Source organism: Rhipicephalus sanguineus, chromosome 5, assembly GCF_013339695.2.
Source record: "Rhipicephalus sanguineus isolate Rsan-2018 chromosome 5, BIME_Rsan_1.4, whole genome shotgun sequence".
In the NCBI taxonomy this organism is placed as follows: Eukaryota; Metazoa; Arthropoda; class Arachnida; order Ixodida; family Ixodidae; genus Rhipicephalus; species Rhipicephalus sanguineus.
In genome coordinates, this window is record NC_051180.1 from 110,122,291 (window position 1) to 110,148,590 (window position 26,300).

General features: G+C 45.4%; 2 protein-coding genes and 1 long non-coding RNA gene across 3 annotated transcripts in view; 2 read left to right on the forward strand and 1 right to left on the reverse strand.

Moving 5' to 3' along the window:
* Window positions 1–233: 233 nt before the first annotated feature.
* On the forward strand, window positions 234–4,653 carry LOC119394134 (uncharacterized). The gene is made up of 3 exons (XR_005184059.1): window positions 234–432; window positions 2,665–2,884; window positions 4,572–4,653. It is a non-coding gene; the product is annotated as an uncharacterized LOC119394134 (long non-coding RNA).
* Window positions 4,654–11,909: 7,256 nt separating this feature from the next.
* Window positions 11,910–22,948, forward strand: LOC119394902 (uncharacterized). The gene is made up of 4 exons (XM_037662204.1): window positions 11,910–11,919; window positions 12,119–12,256; window positions 14,429–14,706; window positions 22,862–22,948. Exons 1-4 carry the CDS (start codon window positions 11,910–11,912, stop codon window positions 22,946–22,948), a joined length of 513 nt encoding a protein of 170 aa, XP_037518132.1.
* Window positions 22,949–24,463: 1,515 nt separating this feature from the next.
* LOC119394131 (PTB domain-containing engulfment adapter protein 1) overlaps window positions 24,464–26,300 on the reverse strand; it is a 137,760-nt gene continuing 135,923 nt past the window's right edge. The window contains exon 14 of the transcript XR_007416072.1: window positions 24,464–26,069. The gene's annotated coding sequence lies outside the window, so the exon portion shown is untranslated. The remainder of the gene's footprint in view (window positions 26,070–26,300) is intronic.

Here is a 26,300-nt window from a genome sequence, read left to right on the forward strand (position 1 = left end):
ACCGATTCACGGTCTAAACCTTTCTCGGGACGGTGTAATGACCACAATGTGTCTTTCTCACAGTGCCACGGCGCATGCGTCCTTCGGGAAAGTCGCGAAATTAACGCTGTGGTAAGGATCTCCCCACGTCTTTCGATCTCTGAGGCTTTTGTTCTGGCGACTCCGGTTGTCCCGGATCACCCCGCAAAACTCTGCCCCCTACCAAAACAACAGAGAGGAGTACAGGAAAATGTAAAAGGTGGATTCCGGTTCGCATACAACTCTACTATGCACTTATCGCAGGCACCGAGGTGACGCTCCTTCGGCTAGGCCGCGGTGTCCAGTGGCTGCCTGGGCTGCAGTGTGGTTCTGCGTTGCGTCAACCTTCTCTCTGGCGGCGGACGCGGCAAATGTGGCTGGCCTGGTCTCCCTATTACTGCCTGGTTCCGACGGGTACGCAACACTCAGACGCGCTCCCGATTACGATGTACAAAATGCAAACAGCTTCACTTGTCAATAAGTCATGTACCAGACTGCACCAATACGCCATGTACCAATAAGCCATGTATCAGGCTATGTGCCAGACTGATGCAGACTGGTACTAGGCTTCGGTTGGTTTGATGTTGGATAACTTTCATGTGAAATCGTCATAAGAAAATTAGAATCGGTAATGTGAATCATCGAAATTGAAGAATGGAACTTTTGATTAAGCGAACTCGTACCCAGAAAGCAAAGCAACCAACACTTCGACAATAGCAGTATATATAGCGGGGAGCACGCCATCGTCTATTCCGGGGGTCTCAAACTCACCTCAGCTTGCGGGCCGCAGTCACGAAATTTGGTGCCGCAAGGCCCGGGACACTGAACAAGGTTGAAGGAAGGGAGAGGGGATGTTGAACAAAATGTCACCTAACGCTGCCATTTGAGAGAACGCCCATTCCTATATCTCATAAATGGATGATTTGTGAAGGACATTTCGCGTCAGGATGCGAGAAACATATCGATACTGATCTGCAGAATGACTCAAATCGGGACGCCGGTTCTGAAATATAGATATTTTCTTCCACGGTTATGCTCCAACACATGGTCACAAAACGGGGTGCCTCACGAAAAAAAAAAAGAAAGATGCTTGAGACCAGTTCCGTCTCTGTAGCTTACCCGAACAAAGCATTACTAAACACGACAGGCGAGTAAATAATTTAGCAATTTAGCAAAGTCACAAACATTTCTTTTTCCTTGTAGAGCCACGCGCCGCATGCGGCCCGCGGGCCTAGTGTTGAGACCCCTGGTGTATTCTAATAACGATGTTCGAGTTATACAAACGGTACCTGCTACGTTATTTAAGCTAAACTTATTATGATATCTAGGCTACATCTGCTGTACATTCAAAAGCACTGCTTTTGTCAATTCCAAAATGTTTACTACACAGTATTTGTGGTGCGTCCACAATATTGTTATAATCGGCCGAACTCGTTATGCGAATGTGATCACCAGTGAAACAATGCAAACCCAGGAATATGGTGAAGCCGATGGTGAGCCAAACAGAAAATGCGGGAGTCTCAGCATCGTGGGCAAAAAAGTGTTTTGCATGGGCGTTGCTTGCTACATTTAAATAGTCGAACTTCGTCTTTGCAGAACCAGACAATAACCGGTTTGTTGTTTAACGACTTGCTACAGTTTTCAGAGGTCCTTGGGAGACGCGGGCATGCCAGATCGCAGTTCAGGCGGGCGGACTTTAGACTTATAAGAACGCTTATATGCACCAGGACTATCCATATGCATTAATAAAGTTGTTCTTCTTATTAAGAACGCTTGGCGTTGCCTTAAAAGAACACAAGGCGGTTTCGCTGTCCACGATAAATGGGATATGTGAGCGCATAAACGAATATTAAATATCACTTTTGCTCTTGAACAAAAAGAAAGAGTGGTGTTTACTATGGAGTTATGTAAGTGTTTTCTCTTCAACGAAGTGCTCGGTTACCACCATGAAGTGACGATGACTGCGATTAGTCGTTGCTTAAACTGTACTCCAATCGTAGGCACCACATTTCAAAACGAAATATTTATAACGATTAGCATCCCTCCGTCTGCTGTTTCTCCTCGTGATCATCCATCATTTAGCGTATTACGCTTGCCTTTGTTGCCGTGTAGTTTCCCCTATGTGAGCCGCACGTACAAGGCCTCTGGCTTCTAGAAGTGTGGTGAAAAGAAAAGGGCGGCATTGACAATTGCAGCACGCTTCACCTTTGCGCACTCACGGCTGCACGCTGTCCGTATTTCTCAATATGCAGTGGCACGTGCAATCATTATCACCAACATGAGGCAAGGGAGCGCGCATGCTAACCGTTCTGCAAGTATTTCTGTAACACTGCAGTTCGTATCGTACTCCCACAGCACTGCAGCCACAGCAGTGCAGAACTTTACAACCTAACGCTCATAGAATCACCACATCCTTATTTTAGCCAAATAGGACTAGGGAACACATGGACATCAATTCTTGTAGGGATCATCGGTTCTTAAACAACGGTATGCTGCTGGAGCCAACTTTCCGATAAGCGTATTTGTCTTCAGCAAGACTCCTGTGAGACACGTCATTTTTCTGAGTTCCGCATTATATTCGTGGTTGCGTTATGTGATTGAATATACGGATCTCATCCCACGCGCGTTTCAACGTCACTTTGACAGTGACGTCGATGCAGCGGCCTGCCCGGACCTGTACCGGCGCTACAGCCGTAGACACACGCAGTGCGTGCGGCCCCCGAAGTCGTGCCATCCTCTGCACGAGGGCGTCTCCGAGGCTGACCGGCAGCTCATCGTAGACGAGCACAATGCATTCCGCAACCGCCTCGCCTCAGGAGCCGAGGCCGCCGGCGGGTTACCTGCCGCTGCGAACATGATGTACCTGGTGAGATTGACGCTGGGATACAGCAGTTCGAGCCTGTGTGCGCTACCAGTCATAAAAATACTCGGAGCGCATTTTATTGTGGTGGTCAGGATAGTAAAACTATAAATCTAAATCTGAATTGAACTTGTTCAGTGCAACTATGTTTTTGATATTGTCCAATTATGACAGGACGGCGAGAATCTCGGTCATGAAAGCTCCACTTGCACTCACAGATAATTTATATTGCTTAACACTGTTTCACAAGCTACATCACCACTGCTTTCTAATGAATAACTATATGTACACCCTCAGTCATCAGCACATATTCCATCGCATTGGTTATCGTCACAAAATTAGTATTCCATTAGGCGACGCAAAGGCCTTCTTTAGAAGACTGGTAGATCGGGCGGGAGAGTTGGTGGTTTTCTACGTTAGAAAACAGCGCTACCAACACATGACAAAGTGAGAAGGGACACACATGGCGCGGAACTTGCAACTGAGTTCATTGGAGAAAAAAAGTGCGTGCTTTTACTGGCAAACATCAAGCGAACTCTCGCATGCCTACCGTCAGTAAGACGCACTTGTCATTCCTAATACCTTCTTTAACTCAGTTTTGCGTCGTACATCACATCCTGAGTCAAACCGACGTCCGACGTCCCGTTAACGTTGTCACTAATAACGACAAATGCAAGATCCGTGCACGTTGTACCTAAGAGTGTGTAATTAAGAGCTTAATTTGTGTTAATTAACTACACAGACTGCTTTTTGTTCAATTATTTTATGTAACAGCATACTCCACGGTGTAATTCTAACAGCCCTGGAAGTAAGCAAATAAATAAATAAATAAATAAATAAATAAATAAATAAATAAATAAATAAATGTCCTGTTTGAACGGCTAATCCGAAACCCCGCCACTGAACATTAATGCATAAAGCGAAAAAAAAAAATAAAACTTTACAGGCAACAGCTAGCATCGGGGAGGTGAGGATCCATTATACAAACTCTCCCTCAACCGCTATTCTGATAAAAATTTCTTCAATCTGGTTACCGACTAAAACGTAAAGACTGTTTATAAAGTCACACGAACGTCTGGAGCTGCAAAGCACGAAAATTAGATAAGACAAATCGTTTCACTAACCAGTGCTTCCTTAAAAGCTGAACAAGCACAGAGACAAAATTTTGTGTATGACAATGTTAGCAGAAAACTATATGGTTAGCATTCTTTCAATGAGAAAGCATTTTACAGTAAGTGAACAAGGATTGCGGGAGCATTTAGGTCAATTTCTCTGTTGGTGTAAAGAAAACGTTTATCGAGTTCTAGCTTGGAAAACGAAGTATCTGGTTATGCAAAGTAGGATCTACAATCTATCCAGTAAAACTGCAATCGATATAAAATACACACAACATTAATTAATTTTGAAAAAAAGTATATAATTTGTATGAAACCTTCCGGATTCACTGGCATGCTGCCACCGCCGGCTAATATTGACTAGCACTCGATAACGTTGGCCAACAGCTGGCTAACCTTGGGCATATGCTAAGTAATGCTGGAAATGTCGGCTAATAGTGGCTGTCCGATCCTATAGCAACGTAGTAAAATAGATGTGCACTGCAACGGGTCTGCCTGCAATCCATTAAATTTTTCGCACACTACGGTAGTTCACCTCGCGAAATTTTGCCGTTGTTTTTTTTGTACGTGTCTTCCAGGAGTGGAACGACGAGCTGGCGGCCGTGGCACAGAAGTTGGCCAGCATGTGCGCCATCAAACCGGACTGCGCAGACTGCAGACGCGTCGGTGAGCTGTCCTCGTGCATTGGCTAGTAGAACAGCTGGCTAGTAGAACTGGCTCGTACAACACGAGCGACAGTCTTGACTGCAGCGGCCTTTTACTGAACTATTTATCAGCCTTTGGGGGTGCTCCTCACCATATATGGGCAGTGCAAATTAAAGGGCGCGCAGATTCTTCAGTGGCGATCGTGTCTACAAAATATTGACAAGCCCATCTGGTGCGAAAGAGGTTTGAAAGTTAAAGCAGGAGACCTCGCGTCCTCCCTCTCGATGTAGGCGCGCTTGAAAAGGACGAGCATATGTAACAAGCCCATTTCTAGGTAACGGGAATTCCTCGTAATGTCACTGACCGCGACCCGTGAATTCGATCCTTCATCTAATGCACAGTCCGCAATGCATGCGCCGCGAACTAAAGCAGAAAGAGAAGAAAAAGTCACAGTTCCTCCACAAAGGCGAACCAATGAATGCAACAGAAACAAATTATAATGTTGTACGACGTAGGGCTAGCAGCTAACTCTTTCAGCATCCGACCTGGCTTAACTCAACGAAACGCTGGCGTAAGGAAACGCGCCGGCTGCAGCGAGCAAAGCGACTTTCGTGTTGTATATCGCTTCAACGCACTCTGAGCGGTGAGGATACAACACGTACGAAGGTATGAGTCATTTACTGATCCCTGTCAAGGTAGGGCGCGCGCGACCGCTCAAAGTACGCAGTTCCTGCCAAAAACATGCAGCCCCCCATTCGGCACCCCCCATGGGCCTTTCGCACGATGGAAGACGGCCGGCGCGTTTCCTTTCCACTTGAGCCACTATGATCGGCTGCCTTCGCGCGCTTTCACTCGCGCACGGAACCTACGACGCGCAGGGCGATGTGATTGCCCTTGGACATTATCGGGACCTCACGGCGACGGCGACGCCGGAAGTTCGCTTGGAGTGTCCATATTGTTTCTATTGCAATAAAAAAGGAGGGGAGGGGGGTGGTTCGCCGCGAGAACATGACGCGCTCCTTCGCCTCCGGCAATTGGGAGTATGTAGCGCTTGTGGACACTATAGCCGCGACGAAAGGAGAGAGTGTTCGTTTTATTTAACAGCGAAGCTCACCTCCTGCATGCAAGGTAACAGCAGCGTGTAATTTATCCTTATTTGTCCAACAAACTACCAACTTTAAATAAAATTCCCCAATAGACAGCGACTTACAGCTCACAATGTTAATCAAAATTTACAGGGGGATCTGGTCAGAGGTCTTTTAACGATTCTTTTAATTCAGCAACATGTGCGCGTGTGTTTTCAAATTGTTAAAGGGACCAACAAACGATTTTTCTCGACCTAGTTTTTTACGGCGCGACGAAAAGCTCCCCCTCGGTAGTGGTTAAACCTGCGTCGGTTGATTACAAAAGCGCGTTGATATTTTGTAACCACTAAAAAAGTTAAGAGTCCCTCCTCCAGCAAAGCTGAGAGCAATAGCGATGCCGATAGCCCTCCTCACAAACTGTTTGTTACGCTCAACGTTCTGCTTTCATAGGAGTGAGTGCAACTGTGGTTAACCACCTTCGTTTTGGCATTTTCAACAATTCTTGAATATAAAAAAAAAGTAGAATAAGCTTTCCGAGCGCTCGTCATCACGTGAAGTCACTTTACCCCTCGCCAGTCAGGCGCTCCTGGTATTTCTTCAACTCGTCGGCAAGTGCCGCTACGTCCTCAGCTAACAACTTTCACACAGCCGCTCATGACCATCGGATCATACGTCAAGCGAAGACGGCGCCGTAGTTCTGTTCAGTACAAGCGAAGAGATATCTGCACATTTTAAGTTAGAAAAGATTATAAAAAAAGGCGCACTGCATTTCAACACTGATATAAAAACCATTAACCGCGTGCACCAGTAAAAGGTCACGTGATCGGAATCATATGCGTCTTCGCTCTATTGCCGCGCGGGGCGCCAAAAGCCATTTTCAAAATCCATTTTTCGCGAATTAATTGAAGAAATAAAAATATAAATCCTCGTTTAATGAGAAAAACAGGGTTCGTTTTATCCAATACAATAGACAACCTTTCCATTAGTGGGGTGATCTCAGTTCGTGTTCTGAGCCGTTGACTGTCCCTTTAATTCCTGAACAATCGCTTGGAGTGAGTCAATTTTTAGGCAGTGAAATTTCCTGCAGAGCACTTTCTTCTCACTTTAGTTTTTGCGCGAGTGTTATTCCGTTATTATGAGCCATACTTAAACTACGGGATAGTATTATCTAACACACATCGAATCTCGCGTGATGGCGCCGCTACTACAGACGAGGCGCCGAAAGTGCATATGAAAAATTGTGTAATGAGTCTCAAATCCTATATTTGTTCATCTATTTTTGCTGCTTACTATACAACGTGTAATTACACATCGAATACATTTGCTTCACTGTCCTTCATTACATGCGGTTGCCTTATTGGACGCTGCTGCTTTTATGAGGCAAATTTGTTGCCTTTAGCTTTACCTACTCAAGCTTTTCGTTGGCAAAATAAAAGAAAAACACAATTCAGCCACTCTTTACGCGTTTAAACACTTTCTCGCAATAGTACATCCTTATTTTCTTTTACAACAATTCTCATTCTTGTCCCGCACCGCCAGAGAGTTTCACAGTGGGTCAGAATATCTGCAACTACAAGATCCGCTCCCAGGCGGCCCCGCCAGTCTATTGGCGATCGACCATCGCCTACTGGTACAACGGCGTCAAGCAGTTCCCTCCGGCCGCCATCTCGCCCTACATCTACCGGCTGTACTACGGCACCTTCAGCCAGGCACGTCGCCTGCTCATTAATGCGCCTATAGTTTGGTGTCTTGTCTGCGACAACGTATACAATGGTTTTATCTTTTCTTTTTCGAATGCCTTTCGAAAGAGTATCGTATGCAGTTGCGACAAAGTGGACATTGCGCTCTTCGAGCTGTTTCATTCTTATCTTGCCACGATAAGCTGATCATTTTGTTATTCGAGCTCGTAATAGACCAGAATTTTGCAACGCTTGTTCTTGTCAGACGTTTTGCTGCGGCAACTGCAGTGACCGAGGGCTGATATAGAGCTAAGCATATTCCTATCGCATGACTGACGCCAGTGTTTGCTTGTCGTGACTTTGTCGCCAGCTGCTCATCTTCAAACCCGCGATAGCTGCGCAGGCCATGGCTTTTGCCACGCCCCGACAGGTAGTGACTGGGCTCGAGAGTAATCGAAAAGTAAATAAAAGTAAAATTAGCTGGACAAACCAATAAATGTATTGAGAACAAATGAAGATAATGTGGCTGTTACGACTGCGAATAGCCCAATAAGATTAAATTCCGGAGTTTCGCGCGCAAAAAAAACCACAATATCTTTATGAAGTGCACCATAATGGGAGCTCCGGATTAACTTCGACCACCTGGGTTTCCTTAAACGTGTTTACAAGCCCAAGTACAGGGTTGTTTTTTATGCGTTTCACCTTCATCGATACGCGGCTAGCGCAGCCTGGAATCGAACCCGTACCTTTGTGCTGTAGCACAACACCATAACCGCTAAGCTACTACGGAAGGTCAGATAGCGAACCGTAGCTGACAATAGCCAACACCCAGCCAACGTTTACCATTGTTCAGTCAACATTAGACGAAATTCTAACCGACAATAGCCTGATTTATTCAGCCTAGCTTTTTAATTAAAAAACAAGAACTCTATTTTCTTGAAAAAAGAAACACGTACCCTGCATACCAAGTAGGCATGCAATAAATAAAAAAACATAGGAGAAATCAACAACATGCAAGGTTCAGTCAAAATAAACAACGAAAAGAGTTCACACTTGCCGCACATAGAAGCAGAACTCGCATTTCCCGCAGTAAACATGCGGTGCATTAAACGATTCTCTACCGCGGCATCCGTCCTACAGTTTACGGCCAACTTTCTTTAGTAATGGTGGATGCATACAAGGTTAGTCAAAGAAGTAAAATTCCTGGCACTCTACATAGAAGTACCCGACATGAGAGCGTGGCCAGTGAGGCTGAAGGCCAGAGCGGCCGAAAGATCTTTTAACGAGCCGTTCGCGATATCTTCACCATGACGAGAAACTTAGATCTTTGACGTCGTCGCCAAGGAGGTTAAAACCTCCTTAGTCGTCGCCCACTTTTAAATTCTGTGGGTTCGTTTCTTTTTTTTTTTAGTTATGCTTCAAGGTTAACTGTCCGCTTGTGCAAATTTTTATACATAACGCTAACTTACCCTAATATCATCGCAAAGTACCGTAATTTAAATGTTTACCGTGTGCTTCTACCTAGATGGTGTGGGCCAAGACATGGGCCATCGGCTGCGGCTATTCGCTGTTCACAAGGGGACGCTGGTTCGTGCAGTCATACGTGTGTAACTACGGCCCGGCGTGAGTGCTCTGCCTCGACTCGTCAAATTCTGTATTGATGTAGCGCGCGCGAACGCAAGCAGCTTTATTGCACCTTGCTAAGTGAGAACGTGCTCTTCCACGCGTGCAGCAGAGATACTTGATACAATATCGCCTTTGCTGCTTTACACACATACCTCGACACACGAGGGGCACACACACAGCAGCCCTTAACATAAGAACTGCGACCTGAAATTATGAACTGCAACGTTTTCAAGTTCGTACTCGGCTCCTGATCGCGGGCAAAGGGCATATATGTGACATTGTACATGCTGTCGGCATGATCAGGTGATTAGGTGTGGCTGTTCCTTCTTTCTGTTTTACTGCATATATTCAAATCACCTGGCATTAAACGTATAGTTCGAAGCTAGCGCTTATACGTTTCGTGTATCTATGTCTTTGGCCTATATTCTGCACTATAAGCTCATAGACGTATAGCTTACCTCAAGCTGCACTATACAGCAAGATAATAAGCGAGTCAGAGTGTTTATTACTGCTGGCTAGCAAAACTTGTTTTACGAGTTTTATAATGACTTAGACGCTGTGGTTGAAGTGGCGCCAAACTTATACGCCAGCAACGCTCACGGACATGTGAAAGAATGCGCGCTAGACATTATCGGAAAACTGGTGAACCGTTTTTTTTTTTTCAAATAATTTAGTAAACTAATTTTGGCGGGAGAATCTTGTTATGAAGAGAATGAGAATGAAGTTTAAGAGCGAGCCTATGGCAATTAAATGTTTTTAAGAACGATGCTAAAGTCCTGAGATTGCTGCAGCGAAAATAGTGTGGATTTGTTCAGAGTGTATCATATGCTGTTAGCTGCAGAAGTAATCTGATCATCGAGTCAGACCAGAGCTTTAGGACACCTTAGGTGTCTAATGCCGCTAACAGCACCAAAAATGTATGTGCTTTCAGAGCCGGCAGACACCACGTACGATTTCTGCTTGTAAAATAAATTGACAGAGGATACTGCCACGAAGAAGTATTTATGCTTAGGAGAGTTCTCATTCTCAGCGTCGCAATTTTTTCGCTGCTATAGAGTGTTACGTCTAAAAAGTAGGAACGGGTCGGTAAAAGTATAGTAATACACCACCGAATTACATGCAACTTGGTTTGGCTCATTGCTAACAAAATATCACGGTTGAGTGTGTGGAAATGTAACATTTAATAACTTGGTTTGGCTCATTGCTAACAAATTATCACGGTTGAGTGTGTGGAAATGTAACATTTAATAACCGAAAAACACACACGCACATGACACCGCAGGCGCCCGTCAGTTTGGTGTGTATCTTAGTTTTTGTTCGTATTTTTCTTTTGGCGTATTACATGACATTGTGTTCGTTCGCTGCGTAGTCCTCAACTCTTTCTCAAGTTGCTTCGTTATCCTCCACGTTTCAACTCCATATGCTAGAACAGGCAGTACGCAGTGATCGTATACTTGAATAAGATTGAGCGATTGCAGGACGGCATAATGGGGTCAGGGAACGCACAGGGGTTGCAGATGTCCTAGTTGACATGAAGCAAAAGAAATGGACCCAGGCTGGCCAAATATTGCGTAGGACAGACAACCGGTGGACAGTAAGAGCAACATAATGGCTACCAAGGGGCGGGAAACGCAACCGAGGTACACTCTAAGAAAAAAGGTGTCCTTTGACTCTCTTTTTATACATGTGAGAGTCACATGCGTAGCACTCCCTTTAGAGAGGTAAGTTGACTCTCTTTCGGAAAGTCGTGCGTTCCACGACTCTCCTAAAGAGGGTCAACGTGCCTCTCTAAAGGGAGTGCTACAAATATGACTCTCACATGTATGAAAAGAGAGTCACAGTTCTTGGAGTGTAGGCAGAGTTCGGTGGAGTGACGAAATTAAAATATTCTCAGGGATAAAATGGAATCAGCTCGCACAGGATAGGGTAGTAAACAGAAGGTCAATGGGAGACACCTTCGTCCTGCAGTGGACTAAAGCAGGCTGAGAATGATGATGATGATTAAGATAGTGATGATAACATGGTTTATTTCATGTTTTCCTGTAATGACCGATGGTCGCGTCCCGCAGCGGCAACTACTTGAACAGCCGCGTGTACCTTCCGGGAGAGCCGTGCTCGAGATGCGAACCCGGAACCAGGTGTGTGGGCAACAGCAGCAGCAGCATCTTCTCCGGAGGGCGCAACGAGTCGGCATTCAGCTCTTTATGCAGTAAGTACAGCTTACTTTCACGTCAGACCATTCAATGCAGTGACGGCCTTCGATTCGGTGTCTCCTGTTTGACGCCACCGCGAGGACGTTATCGCGAGAGGCATGTTTTTGCATAGAACTGAAAGTTGGGCAGTTGGTCCATATTCATCGCGAAATTTGAGCGCGTACAAAAGACAAGGACACAGTGTAGGGGACAAACGAGCGCTTAACTCTCAACTGTTTATTTTTAGAAAGTACCGAACATATAAGCACCAGCAGTCATCACTGGGCATGCGCGAAATAAGCCATGAATTATAAAAAAATACAAAAAATACAGAAAAACAAACAAACAAAAAGAAACAGAGAGAAACCTCATGCGGAATACAAGAATGCAGATTCCTTGCCACTGAGTACTCACACTTTGTCCTAAACTGTGTCCTTGCCTTTTGCGCGCACTGAAATTTCGCGATGAATGTTTTGCATAGTACTACAAAAATCAGTGGAGTTCGGAATTCAGGACATTACTTCCATGGGAGATGCAGTCATGGAAATCATGGTTATATAGAATACGAGGATTCACCTAATCTTCGTACCTCTGGCCTCGAACGACACTGTGTCTTTTGCAAATTAATAATCTTCAAGAATATATTGCGCTTCAAACGCCAGAATTCGGGGCGATCATGTGTGTGCGTAATGTACGTAGGTAAGAGTTTTACTGCCCTCTTTTTTTTTTATAAAAGTGGGATTATTTCGAAATTTTGCGCGAAATTTTGCGCGAAATAAAGCCGCAAGAATGTCTCAAGTAAAATCAGACAGATCCACATACTGACAATCATTCTCATGGCATCATTCCTACGGGTTTTTGTGTACTAATTAGCCAGCGTCTTCAACTTCAAATTCAGAGTCAGAGACGTCGGCTGGCCCCCAGGTGGCACTACCGACGGGCACCATCTTCTACTGCAACTTCCACGAGCCTAGCCTCGACTGTCCCATCAAGGAGGAGCCATACGGAAGTTTCCAAGTGCGTCGCCTAATAGGCGGTAAGCTGGTCGCGTTTGTAAATCACATGTATGAATAAAAAGAGGCAACTTTTCATATGGGGGAACTGCCGCATAGTGGCAGAGGAATAGTACACACGCATAAATTCATAAAGTCGTTATGTAAGAGCGGATAGCCAAGAGCAGTAGCCAACGAGGGGCGTAGCCAGAAATTATTTTCAGGGGCGTTTGTATGTGCGGGTGTATATATATATATATACATGCGAAATTGAAAGAATTCGGGGTAGGGGGCTGGTTTCTCACGCCTCCCTCCACCCCTACCCTCCTGGAACCAAGAGTAGCAATACTAGAAAACAGCTTAGAATAGGCAGTGCGCCAACAACCACTGCTATTATTATGGGACCAAATACGCAAACTATACACTTTTTTTTTCAAAATTAATTAGTGTTCTGGTGTATATTTCTTCTTGATTGTAGATGTATATGATAATTTGCATGCCCTACTTTACATCAGCACAACTTGTCCCCCGTTTTGGCTCGGATAATAGTTCACTGTGCTGCATCTCAGAGGACCACGACACCTCGGGCAACCATTTCTAGTGCGACGCGATTATAAAATACCGTGATCTCCGCGGCATACGTCTGGCGTCTACTGCGGAATGCAGATCCGCCGCATTGCGTGGAATAAACATAGTATAATGGATATAGCAAAAAGAATGAACATGTAGACGGAGAAAATGCCTTATAAAATTTGCGACCATGCTCCGCGTGTACATAAGCGTGTAACTACGTAAAAAGCGAAGGAATAATTAAAGCGGGCTTGCCCGCATATGCACTCTCATTGTCGTGAAGCCAGCCTTGTCAAACGGTATAGTTGTACGTGAAGGTCGAGTTGCGATAAACTACATTTTGTAACGAAGAAAATAGGAGCGAAAATGAAAGAAAAGAGTATCTTTTACAGCTGGTGGGAGCCTAAATTTGCAGTACTCGCACTTCGTGGGTAGTGGTGACTGATGGTCCTACGTCCACCTATTTTCACTTGCTTAATTTCATGCACACTCTTTCAGGGTCATTCAGGAATCACAGAGGAGACGTTGAAAACTGCAGAGAAAAAAATGAACTACAGCATAAACTGACAACGCTTAGTTGAAGCGTTGCACACCAGCTACGCACTATAAAAGAAAAGGAAAGCAAAGATTAGCTTATTATTTGTGCAGGTGATTACACAACGTGTTCTTGAACATCGCGGCGTACCCAGTGGTGACCATGGAGGCGTACAGCTGGTTCCATTCTTTCCTAGTTTTAGATACGAAAGGTTCAGAATACATGAACGCATAACCTGCATTCCTGGTCATGTTTGTCAGCGCCACTCGATCCGTGCCGACGAACTTAAAACACGATCTTACGTAGAGGTAGCCGTTCAACAAGATCTCGTGCATGTGTTAGCCCAAGGCATCAAAGGTTTTAAACGCTTTCAGGAACTTATGTGATCAATGCGTTATATATGCGTTACACAGAGGCGTCAGTTACTATTTATGCTCCCATATTCCATAAGAACAGTTTCTAAGTCACGTTCGTCAGCAAAAGAAACGAACAGGATAGGGCCGGCAACCAGGGGCGTAGCCATATACTTTTTTCGAGAAAGGGGGGGGGGGGGGGAGGGGGAGGGTCATCAACCACCCTTTATATATGATGATGCGTGTGTTTGTATATGTGCGTGTATATACACTTATGCAAAACTGAAAATTTGGGGGAGGGGGAGGGCTTGAACACCCCCTCTGGCTACGCCATGCAGTGCAGGCAACGCAGAATATTTTTCAAAAGTGAATAAGAAAGGATAATTAAAATGTTCACTGCATCAAGCCTTAGATAGATAGTCCAATTTTAGTTTACGATCATCTGGTCTGCATTTTTTGCTACCGGTGCTTTCTACTATATGGCGCCTCTCAATGACCCTACTGTTTCTGTTGGATCATTAGATGCTATCGACGTCAATCAATCAATCAATCAATCAATCAATCAATCAATCAATCAATCAATCAATCAATCAATCAATCAATCAATCAATCAATCACGTATCCACTTCTAGTTTTCACTTCCTTTCGTGCCTCACACAGTTGCGATTCAAATAAGCTCTTCTGTTCCTCAGGACTGATACGTACCCTTTTGAACTGATGATTGTTCTAACGCTGATGCTTAACGCCAATAACTGCAGGAGGTGGCTATCTGACCACGACCGTGAGTCCGAACGAATCAGCGGCAGTGAGTCTGGACCGAGTTCTGGCCGTGCCGGATAACGACACGGAGGCCTCGGTGTGCTTACGCTTCCGGTTCCGCAAGGGTCCCTTCCGCGAAGGCGCGGGCGGCTCTTCCGAGCTGCACGTGCGACTCTCGGTGCTCGACCGGAACGTGATCAAGAGCAGCGCGCTGACCCGCCACTACTCGCACTGGACACCGTACAGCATAACCATCACCCGTCCCATTCGGGTGCAGGTAAGCGAGCCGGCCGGCCTACGCCGACGTGTTGACATTTAGCTGCGGCGCACATCATTATGAGTGTCGCCACTACAGCACTGTGCTGTTGAAGTCCTTTGAGGCCGTATTCTCTCTCCTGGGCGTATCGCCATTACAGCTATCTATACAAGACTTTTTATTGCGATAGCAATTATGTGAACACTCGAGGCGCGTTGCCGCCGTCGCCATCATGTTCAATATAAAGTTGAAATTGATAACACCGCCCAGCTCGTCGTATCTTCCATGTGCGAGTGAAGGCTTGCGAAGGCTGCCGACGGGCGCAGCTCATGCAGAGGTGAAACGCGCCGACCGGCTCCGTCGGGCGAAGGAGCATGAAGGGTGGGCTGCGTCGCTCGGGCAGGAACTGCGAATTCTGATCAAACGGGTGCGGTCGCGCGCGCTATCTCGGCAGAGCTAAGCAGACGGTTCATACACAACTGTACAGTACTCACGGATTCAAACGCGACATCAAATGTTTTAGTATAACGACTGGTATTCGGAATTGCTCGAGATGACCACGTCATGTCGCGACGAATCTTGTCTTTAAAGATAATGTTGGCTCTGATCTACCCGTTCGAGTTAACAGTACGCCGATATGGGCCGAACTGAAGACGGTGGAAACGAAAGTATTGCATTACTTAGCCCTAAATTGTCTCGTTTCGATCCGTGAGTACTGTACATGCTGTGCTCTCGCCCCTTACTTTGCGTTGAAGCGACAGACAGCACGAAAACCGCTTCGCTCACTAATGCATCCCTTAGCGTCATGTAGAGTTACGCCAAATCGGATCCTAAAGCAGTTAGCTGCTAGCCTTACTTTACACAGCATTCCAATTTGTTGCTACCGAATTCATTGCTTCTCCCTGAACGTTTCCGCCACTAAGTAGCAAGTTCGGAATATATTCTGCTTTGAAAATGCTTATACCTAAAAATGTTAATCATTGGGGGATTACGTGCTCATTCGACGATTATGATCATTTTGAAAGGGTGTACCGACTACGGTGGCTTTCATAACGACCATTTTGAAAGGGGGTAGCGACTACGGTGCCTTCTAGCCTGAATAGTGGCGCCTAATAATCACGTACGTATCTACAGCCTCCTCGGTCTAGTTTGTCTTTACTACTAAAAACATATCAATTGTAGTTTCGCATTTCGCCTATTGATATATACATTATATTGCTTTTCTTTATTAAAACATTTATTTGACATCGAACTTTAAATGTCGCCTAGGTCTGTAACGGCACCGGCGACATCTTGCCCCGATGTTTTTCTTTTTTCACCATACTTTAATCGTCTGATTGCATTGTTTTGAACATTGACCTGTTGACGCTTCCGCCGGCTTTGAACACCAGCGCTTTCAGATGGAGCACTTTTCTCAGTTCTGGCCTCAGGGTCCTTGATCGTCGTCATCATCAGCCTGTTTCATGTCCAGTGCAGGACGAATGCCTCTCCCAATGATTTGCAATTTACCCTGCCCTGCGCGAGCTTATTACATTTTATGATGACAAATTTCTTAATTTCATTACCACACCTAACACGTTTCCTTTTTTGGCTGCGTTTCCGTCCCATATGATCCTTAAGGAATGCTAACCAGCATTCCTTAAAAATGTGCTGAATGGTCTCTGACGCTTGGCCGCGCCTCATTCTGTTGCGAATATGCGCTTCTGTACGTTTTTTTTTTTCTTTTTTAAAAAAGGCCGCCAGCTCATTCCCGCGAGACAGTGCCATTAGTCTATCAAGACTGCTCTTCCCGATTCCTTATTTGCAGTCTTTGTAAATCTCCAAGCACTTTTCCCCCTATACCGTTTCCGCTGAATTTATCGTCTCTGTTTCTCTCACTCTTTTTTTTAGGATTTCCCGTGGTCTACTTACAATTGCCCTGTTAATATAGTGTTACAGCTACGTCGATAACTATATCGCCACGCTAGGGAACAATGAGAATAATCCTACGTACGTCCATGCCACGTAGAGTTACTGTATGTGCTACCTTTAGGTAGTAGAGTTGCGCATAAGTCCGGTTAGCAACCACAGCTATGCGGTGAAGTTGCATTCCGTTTTTGCAGGCGACATGCTTACCGTGTCGCTGATTAACCTGTCTGGCGTGTCGAAGACCGGCGATAAACACTGGCTGTCGATGACAAGTGTTAATTCAGTTCGCTGCAGCGGCGGCGTCAAGAAATAGAAAAATTGGACCGAGCGTCAGCTTTTCCGCAACGCACGGTTGCTAGCGGCGTTTGGAAGACAGATGGTATCATACACAGTAACTCTAATGCCACGCAGTCACTAGCGCCACCTAGTATGACCACAGTCAGGTCACTGTAAGAGGCGGCAAAATTGGAGCGCCCGCGAAAGTATTGCGTGAAAAGTATTCTTGAGTAGTTCATCAGTCCCCAGTCGTAAGCTTAACACGTCATGCCGATACTGCCAGAACCTATGGCCGCAGTTTTATACGAGGAAATATTTGCCTAATAGATATTCAGGAGAAAGAAGTGATCATTGAATTAATGCAGCGCATATACAACAAATTAACAGCGCATAAACAACTGACGGACCATAAGAGGACATACAAGCACCACTTGTATACGTTTATGTACAGTTCTTTGGCGATCATGAATAGTCAACTAGGAAGAATTACCATCCTTGCGAAATAAAGAATGATCGAAGTAGAATTCTGGAAACGCTCTGCGCAAGTAAATATTTTTTAAAGTGCACTTAAGCCTGCGCACACGCGTTTTTTTTTTTTATAATGACGCGAACTTATGTCACGCGAGATGTACAATGCTGCGAAAATGCTGTGCTCATCAATGATTGACGCCGACATGTTATTTTCCGCTGGCAAGAAAAATGGCGCCAAGCATGGGGGCTGGTTGCGAGTTGTTATTACTCGGTCAAATACAGTTTTGTTCAAGTGAAGCAATACACGCATGAGGTAAAGCGTTCTTGTCAAATTTAAATATTGTTCAAGGATGGACGCGCTGTGCTGTGAATTGTATGCCTGTTCCAACGCGACTGTCCGTTTTTACACTTCGTACGGGAATTCCTTAGGTACTGCAGAACAGTAAAGAAAAGCAGTCATTTGGTAAATGACACTCCTGGAAAAGAATAAGTTGCATTGCCATGACTCGAACAGATTCTTGGTAAATAGAAACGCGTGAAAACCAATTCCGTGCAATGCTACACGGCGATCTCCAAAAGAACGAGTCATAGCAAGGGCTTCTCCATTGTCGGCATCTGAGCTCCTTCAGATTAGTAGCCGGCACAATGGGATAGTTTGCCCCTTTTTGTAGCACAAGATTTGGGAGAACACGGACTTTGGAAAATAAATAGGCAAAAAGGGTGGTAACATTACTTTCCAAAGCAACAAAATACTTCACCTGAGGCGTAGTCAGTTTTGAGGACTTCGAACAAAAGCGGCTCACTGAATAAGAAAATTAGGTACGGTAGAACCCCGGACCGTTGACACGCACACCTGAAGGGATCGCGGAAGAACAGCGCGTTATCAGAGAAAACGTAATATCCGATATGCCACTTGCCGTAGCGCTACAATTCTGGCACAAATCTAATTCAACACAAAAGCTTGGTTTGAGTTGAACATAAAGAGTAGCAGCAAGCGTTCGACCCCTAAAAACTTTATTCCGGTCACTTCGTTTATCATTCTCTAATACCGAAGTGTAAACCGTGTTTTTAAGTTGTCTTAGAGTAAGGAAAGTCTCTATCCTGTGCGTAAGGAGATTCTCTATCCTGTGCGTTTTTCTGCTTTTTTTTTTTGGACCACCTTATGGTGCTACAGACGTCTGAACATAGGCCAATGTAGCGTTTTTTCCAAGTTCAGGATTTTATTTTATAGTCTGTGCGCCGCACACAGGCAAAACAAAAAATTTAATAGATAGTAAATTTTATGGAGAGTTCTACAAAAATAATTGATGTATTTAGTCTACAATCGTCTTTTGTAAAAAAATTCCCGAAAACGCTGCAATTTACTCAATTTTACCTACGCGCCAAGGAGTGAAAAATATAAACTCTAAGCAACTGTCCTATAATAAAATTGCGATGCTCTAAAAACACAAAAAAGCAAGTTTCGAATGAATGCGTGAAACGGTCCATTTACAGTGAATTTTTCTTTCGTACCTGGTTTTCCACCATATCGAGAAGTTCAAATTGCGCTCACGTGCCCGAAAAGTTTTTGCCACTCAAAATATTTTGGGAAAATACTGTAGAACTAATATCTATATGTGCGTAATTTTCTCAGATTTTTTCATAGAAATTGAATTTTGTCGGGCGCCCCGGCTGGGACAGTTGGCGTGGAATGACCCAGCATTAAGAGGCATGTTAGTCATGCCGCACATCACATGCATGTCATGATTTTCATGCTGCCACCTGTAATTTATGTTCGTCATACAGTCACGTCCCACAATGCCAATTTTGGTATATATCAAACTAGCGAAACGGCCGCGAGCGCCCCATGTGCGTGGCATGTAAGTCATGCCGTACATGTCACGATTTTCATGCTGCCACCTGTCATTTATGTTCGTCACACAGCCACGTCCCGCAATGCCAGTTTTGGTATATATCAGATTAACGAAACAGCCGCAAGAGCACCAAGATCATGGCATGTAAATCATGCCGTTCATGACATGCATGCCAAGATTTTCATGTTATATGACCTGTCATTTATGTTCGTCATACAGTCATGCCATACCAATTGTCATGTCATGCAACACCAATTTCGGTATACATCCCATTAGTGAAACGGCTGCGACAGGCCCGTAGCCAGGAATTTTTTTTTTTTGGGGGGGGGAGGAGGGGTCCACTGGCTGAAAACCATGACTATTTGAGAAAAACACCTATTTTCATTAATTATTTTTGGTAAAAACACCTACTTCACCAAAATTTCGCCCCCCCCCCCCCCTGGCTACGGGCCTGGGCTACGAGAGCACAAAGTCGTAGGCAGCTATAGTCGAATACAACTTTAGAAGGCAGCCTCAAAGGCGGATGAACACAAGCCTGCACCAATGGGCGCGCACTTGGGACTGACGTCATGAGCGGGACGGCCGCTGGCTCCGCATTCGGAGAACATCGGCGCCTGTATGACGTCAGAGCGGGGATTCGCGCGCTTTCGTCTGCTACGTAGGCCCGGCGCCGTGTTGAATCCACCGTTGTGGTAAATCTCAACAAAAAAGCAGTTCAATTGGTTATCTTGCGTATGGTGGCTACTGACGCTGTTCGAACAACCATGGGACTGCTTTTAACGTTCATTTAGAACTACAACTATTTGTTCTTTAGAACTGCGGCCGCTTGTCACCGCGGCGAGTGCTGCGCAATGGTGAAGTACTGCTCTGTGCCTCAGTTTACTTCGTCCGCTCGTAAAAAAGGCGTTAGCTTTCACAACTACCCTAAGGACCCAAAGCTGAAGAAGAAGTGCATCGCAAGCTCAGAATGGGAAGCTTTAGCGCCCCACGCCTTCATCGACTGTGTGCAGCAAGCACTTCGCGGACAGTGACTTCTGATACCCACCGTACGCGCCACTCTTAGGTAAGCTTGTGACCGTGTTTAAGCGCCCAGCCTATACTTAAGGCGTTTATTGCACGCAGGCTGTAGCATAGGCGACTTACACCAGGTGTGGTGCCGTCCCTCAACCTGCCGCGAAGGCCCCTAGACAAAGAGCCGACGACGCGGCTTCCGAATCGCCTCGCAGGAAAGCGCGCCTCGTGAGCTCAGCTGAGCGGCGCAGGATATCTGAGACTACGGCTGTATTTGAATGGTGTACATACGTATTTTACTTATGAAGGCAAGCGCGCGCCTAGCGGACTGCTTATCATAAATTCATAAGCGAAACCTGTTGCCACTGTTTAGTGCACATTCTCTAAAAGTTTTCACCTGAGGAAGTGCAGACGCTTTTTTAAAAGCGGAGTTCTTTAAGCTTTTCGTTAGGCTGCGTGGCGTGAAACTGGACCCATGTTGCCTTTGCCACGTTAATCTCTGTGGCCCTGTGCGTGGTATAATCAGCGATTAACTATTTGTTATATTCTAATACCCATGCGACGGCCCTGTGCGGTATTAAAGGGGTCATGAACCACTTTTCCAAGTAATGATCTAATGGCCTCAGTATCGGAGTGTACTGCCTCCCGAATCGATTGCCGCAAAAATTTCTCGAATCTGTCAAGAATCAGCGGAGTTACGGGGGTTTGGCGCACGCTCCCAGCGCTTTCTCTCTTTTCTCGTGCCGGCGAGCGCACTGGAAGCTAGACAGGGAGGGATGGCATGGGGGAAAGAAGTTACGCCAGCGCGCGTCATGAAACGCGATCGCTCTCCCGCTGTGATTCGCTTGCGCGAGTGCGGCTACCGTGTACTGAGGAGTGCGGCGCCGGCAAGTGGTGGCACCCCGCGGCAAGAAGCGCATCTGATCCGAACGCCGCTCTCGATTTACGTCGGCTATCGGCCAATAAGCATGCTATGTCTCTTGCTACGTACAGCGGACAGACGCCCCGCCCACCGACGAGAGTGAGAACCGGCCTCTGTTTGAAAAGAGGGTGCCTGGGGAAACGGCAACTTCGCGCTCCGCTTGTGGCCATTACGCGGCGCGCACGACTGTAATATTTGGCAGAGCAGTTCATAGCCGTGTCAGCTTTCCGCAGGTTGTGTTTTTTCAATCAGCCCAAGGGTTGCTTCATGACCCCTTTAATAGGAACTACGCCGTAATATCGTTCTCACTGAACCAACATTACGGGACAAACTGCGATCATGGGCATCGGCAGGGGGGTGTGCAACAAGGCGGCACTTGCGCACTTGTTTGCAGGACGAAAGCAGCGGCGGTGATGCGATCTCCGTTGACGGCCTCGACCGCGCATTCAACAACGTGGCCTGCGTCGTACACTGCCTCACCCTCGATTAGGCACCGCTACCTTTCGCAAGCTTTATCTACATATTTGTAGATGCTGAAGAAGGGCACGCTTACTGAAATATCGAAAGCACCACCCAAACTAATCAGTATCGTACGGCGGAAACAAGATAACGAGCGAGAACACTCACACATAGTTTCACTTTCTAACCACCAATGCGGCCGGTGGCATCGGCGCACTCGTCGGCCATCCGGGGGATTTCTTGGCCCTGTCGATTGGGCCGCAACTAAAACAAGTTCAAGATTACACTCTAAAACATTCGTTGCAGGCGTTAGTTGACCGTCCCGAGGCTGTTCGTTCGACAAAGTTCCCGCTTGAAGCAGACGATCCGCATACAGGAGCAGCGGCTGCTGCAGCGCGGTTGAGACCGGAGCCCCCGCTCTGACGTCACACGCGAGAGGGCGCCACTCCAAGATCTCGAGGCCAATAGTCGAACACAACTTTAGAAGGCAGCGGCATTTCCTCCTCAAAGGCGGATGAACACAAGCCTGCACCAATGGGCGCGCACTTGGGACTGACGTCATGAGCGGGACGGCCGCTGGCTCCGCCTTCGGAGAACATCGGCGCGTGTATGAGCACGGCCGGTCTGGAGGCGCGCGCTCGCGAGCGCGCGCCTCTAGACCGGCCGTGGTATGAGCGGGACTATTAATTGCTTCAGTCGCGGAGGCGATCGGTTGCCGCGCTTCGGTCGTCTGGGCGGGGCCTCTCCTGTCTTCTTAAGTAGTATCCGACTCAGAAGTCAGAAGTTCGCTAAGAAATGCTTCGTATTTAGGAAGAAAATATAGGTGGTGAGGCCACCTTGACGTTCCCGTATCAGCTCGCCGTGACGTCATAGATTTTGACGGCGTCTGCTAGGGCCTACGTAATCGTTTATCGGTAAACATAGCTTACATTGTGTTCTGAGGGACCCAAAGTTTTAGCATAGAAAGTTTCGGAAAACTTCATTGAACCAATGTGGCCAAAATACGCAAGGCTTCGAAATTTGTGACGTCACACTGACGTCTGCGTGCTGAAGTTTCGGCGCATAGTTCAAAAAGGAGAATTTGATCTTCCATCTTCTAATAATTATTCTGATAGCGAAATTAATGACGATAGAGTTCTGAAAGAATAATTTATCTGTCTAAACTGTTTTATTGTTTCAATTTAGCGTCCCTTTAATAGCAGCGGCATTGTTTTTTTATTGTCACATGTCCGCGTTCGGCAGGTAAACTGAAACAGGCAATTATTGTTGCTTACAGTTGACGCTGCTGCTAAAAGTTGGCGCGAACAGCGCACCGCAGTACTTCGACCTGACAGACGTCCTACTCGCCAGGAAACCCTGTTGAACAGCGACTCCAAGACGAACCCTCGTGTCTGACGCCATTTAAACACGTGATGGCGGTGGATTTCCGCTAATGAATTATGACACCATCATGATTGGCGACCTATACATTGCGTACGAACCAAACCAAACGGCGATGCTTCAAAGGTATACGTGCGGGTAGATCAGCTACAGATCTACTTTAATTCGATTTCAAAGTTGTGTATCAATCCACACGAATTACGTTGACCTATCTAGCACGTAACGATTACAGCACTTGCGAATGTCTTTCAGTGGGCAAAGTGAATGAAATTTACATATTCAACTTCCAAGTCATGTTTCCAACGTGAACTTAAAGGCATACGTACGCAGAGGTAATTAAGACAAATTTTTCATGCAGGGCAATCTCTCGCGCTGTTCTAATTGGGAATTCTTCCACTCACACGAGCGACATGTACCTAAACTACTACAGCATGTAACCATGTTTCTTATTTTTATGTAGAGACAGTTTCCGCATTCAGCGAAATAAACTTAGTATTGTAGGCGAAGGCCTCGTAACCAAGTCATGCTTGTGTGCGTCACGCATGCCTGGTGGTATACATACCTTAACTATCACAGTATATATAATGAAGTTCCATAATTTTTTTTTATGTGAAGACGTCTGCTTTTTGCAGTAAATAAAATTAGTATTGTAGGCCAAGTCATTCAGTCTTCCTTGGTGAACACCACGAAATGCGCTGACAAAGGAACGAGTCTTTAAATGTAGCGCAGTAGACACCGAGCCATTTTTCGTTAGGAATTTTCAGCAGTGGTTATTGCAATATGCAGAAATATGCTTCTCAACATGTTTCAAATAGACTACATTGTGGACAAGAAATCAAAGGTGGCAAGTGTCAACAGAAAGTCTCAGTAAATCTAAAGATACTATATTTGCCTACGAAATACAAATGGGAATGGATAAAGGGCTCATTTCTTTGTCAGGCACAACTTAATGAAGACAACAGAGAATGAAGCCAAGCATAGCCAACCTCTGGCTGTTGGAAGAGTCTGAAAGAACACAAGCTTCACAATGGATGAAAAAATTAATACGAAGCAACAATGTGCTACTCACAACCAGCTGTCTCCGATTCCCAGTATACCGTGGGCCATTACTATAAAAACCAGCATGGCCATAATCCAGCACATTCAACGACACAACAGGTCTGACTTGTGGGGTCGACTTGGAACCCCTCTTCGCTGATTAAGGAGGACTCCAACTCGGACCCCCTTTGAAATTTCAAATTGCTGCACCTGAATGCAGCAATTTCAAATTTCAATAGAGTTAAAATGTGCATTTAGACCCCCTTTTTTATGTGCATGTGTATGAATAACAAATGCTCTACTCTCAGTTATGATAAACTTGGGATAGTAGGACGACCTTATCATGGCCATTCGATACAGGGGCACAAGGACACTTGAAAATTCTATCGACATAGAACTCGGCATGCAAGAACTTTCGAGTACATTTGAATATCAAACTCAATGCCATTTGGAAATGAAAGAAAAAAAAAACAGCTTTATTGTCAACAAACAATGTCACATTACACATCTTTGAACCAACATTTTTCAAGTGGCGATTTCTTCTGGGTGCAAATGACAGTAGATCTGCTTGATACTTATGACAACTGCCTGCAACAACTGTCAGTACAGACAAGTAGAGATTCAGAAATTCAGTACATTTCAAATGAAGGCTCTTCTCTCTGCAGAATAAGAGCAGTTAAATTCAAACCAAATACTCTTTCACACAGGCTCACTGTTAACTGGTATGAACTTCAAAAAAGAGGAAGAATGAAAACTTTAAAGTGTGATACTTTCAATGTATGAGTACTATCATGTCACCATCAAATTGCATAGCATGTAGAGAGCAACGACCATTTAGGAAAAACATTCGTACAACATCTTTACACCAATAACAAATTTTAACTGATTCCACAGCTCTAACCTGGTTTCTATTAAAAAATGCGTTGCAACATGGCACACTACGTCTCTCAATCCTTACATTGACCTGTAGTGGAAATACTGTGACCAGCAAAATATTTTAAAACTTTACAATCCTATCAAGTTTAGGGCCTCCTAACTGCTCGGACCTTTAAATATTTATGTTCCTTGGCATAAATAGCCCCAATGGCTGACGATCTATCTACAGTATTCTCATGTACAAACCCATTTGGAGTATTGCCCCGCTGATGTTCAAAGTCGCAGGGTTCATACTTTCAACTGTGGAAGCGCTTTTAAATGCTCCACTTCCAAAATTTAGCGCAATCAAACTAAGTACGCAGGTCACAGTACTTTGTTAAGAAAGCATTAAACCCCAGTAGAAGTCTTAGGCTTGGAGCCAGTAGAGAGTCTTCAAATACAGCTGGTTTAAAATTGGTGCACACTGTTGGGCTGGGTGTTCAAAAAGACCAAATACAAGTCAGTGGCACATGTAAGCAATGCTGTCACTTGCACGCACAGTTTTTTAGCACTCCCAAGCTGCTTTTGTCCAGTATTTCCCATCGTATCCATCATAACACAGCCCAACGTTGGGTTATACATAAAAGTTCATGCTTGGAGCACACACGAATTGCCTCTTGAGATGCATGATGGGATGTGTATAGTGGGCATGACTTAATTACATTAAATCTGCATTATTGCTATTAGGAGGTTACAGCCACCCTCCCTGACATCGGCATACGCGCAACTACTCCCCCTCCCTCGAGTCTTCGGAAATGTATCAGCCATTGCGGTAGGAAGTTATTAGAACAAGACCTAGCTACATTCAGTTCAGGCATGACATCTGTTAAGACACTTCAAGATGGATGAAAAAAGTGGTGCATGGTTTCCTATACAGTGGTGGTAAGCCTTAACAGATGTACACCTAGATATGTTATCTGCGTATAATCTTGTGCGAAAGGAGGGAGAGAAAGCTATCGAAAAGTAAAAAAAGGGGGGGAAAGAATCACAGCTCTAATGCCTGGCTCTGCTCGCGCGATGGAACCAGCGTTGGCTAAGGCCAACAAGCTAAAATACTTCTCTATATTTGGGGTTGGTTATAACCACATCCAACTGCATAGCCTCTGTGGCAACACACTCAACATTCGCAGCAAGTGAAAAAAAATAAGCACCTTCACGTATAAAGATAGGCTGGTGTTTTAAAAAAACAAACAAAAACAACAAAAGGCTTTCGTCTTGGGAGACTAGCCTTTTGAGACAGTTAAAAAAATACATGTGCACCCATACGCTGTTCCCCTCTGCGACCTTTGACGCGAGTGCAAAAGCAGTAGTAATGAAGCACCAAACATCATTCACGCTTGTCGTAGGGGAAAAAAAAATGCTAGTTTGGTTCTGCCGAAGCA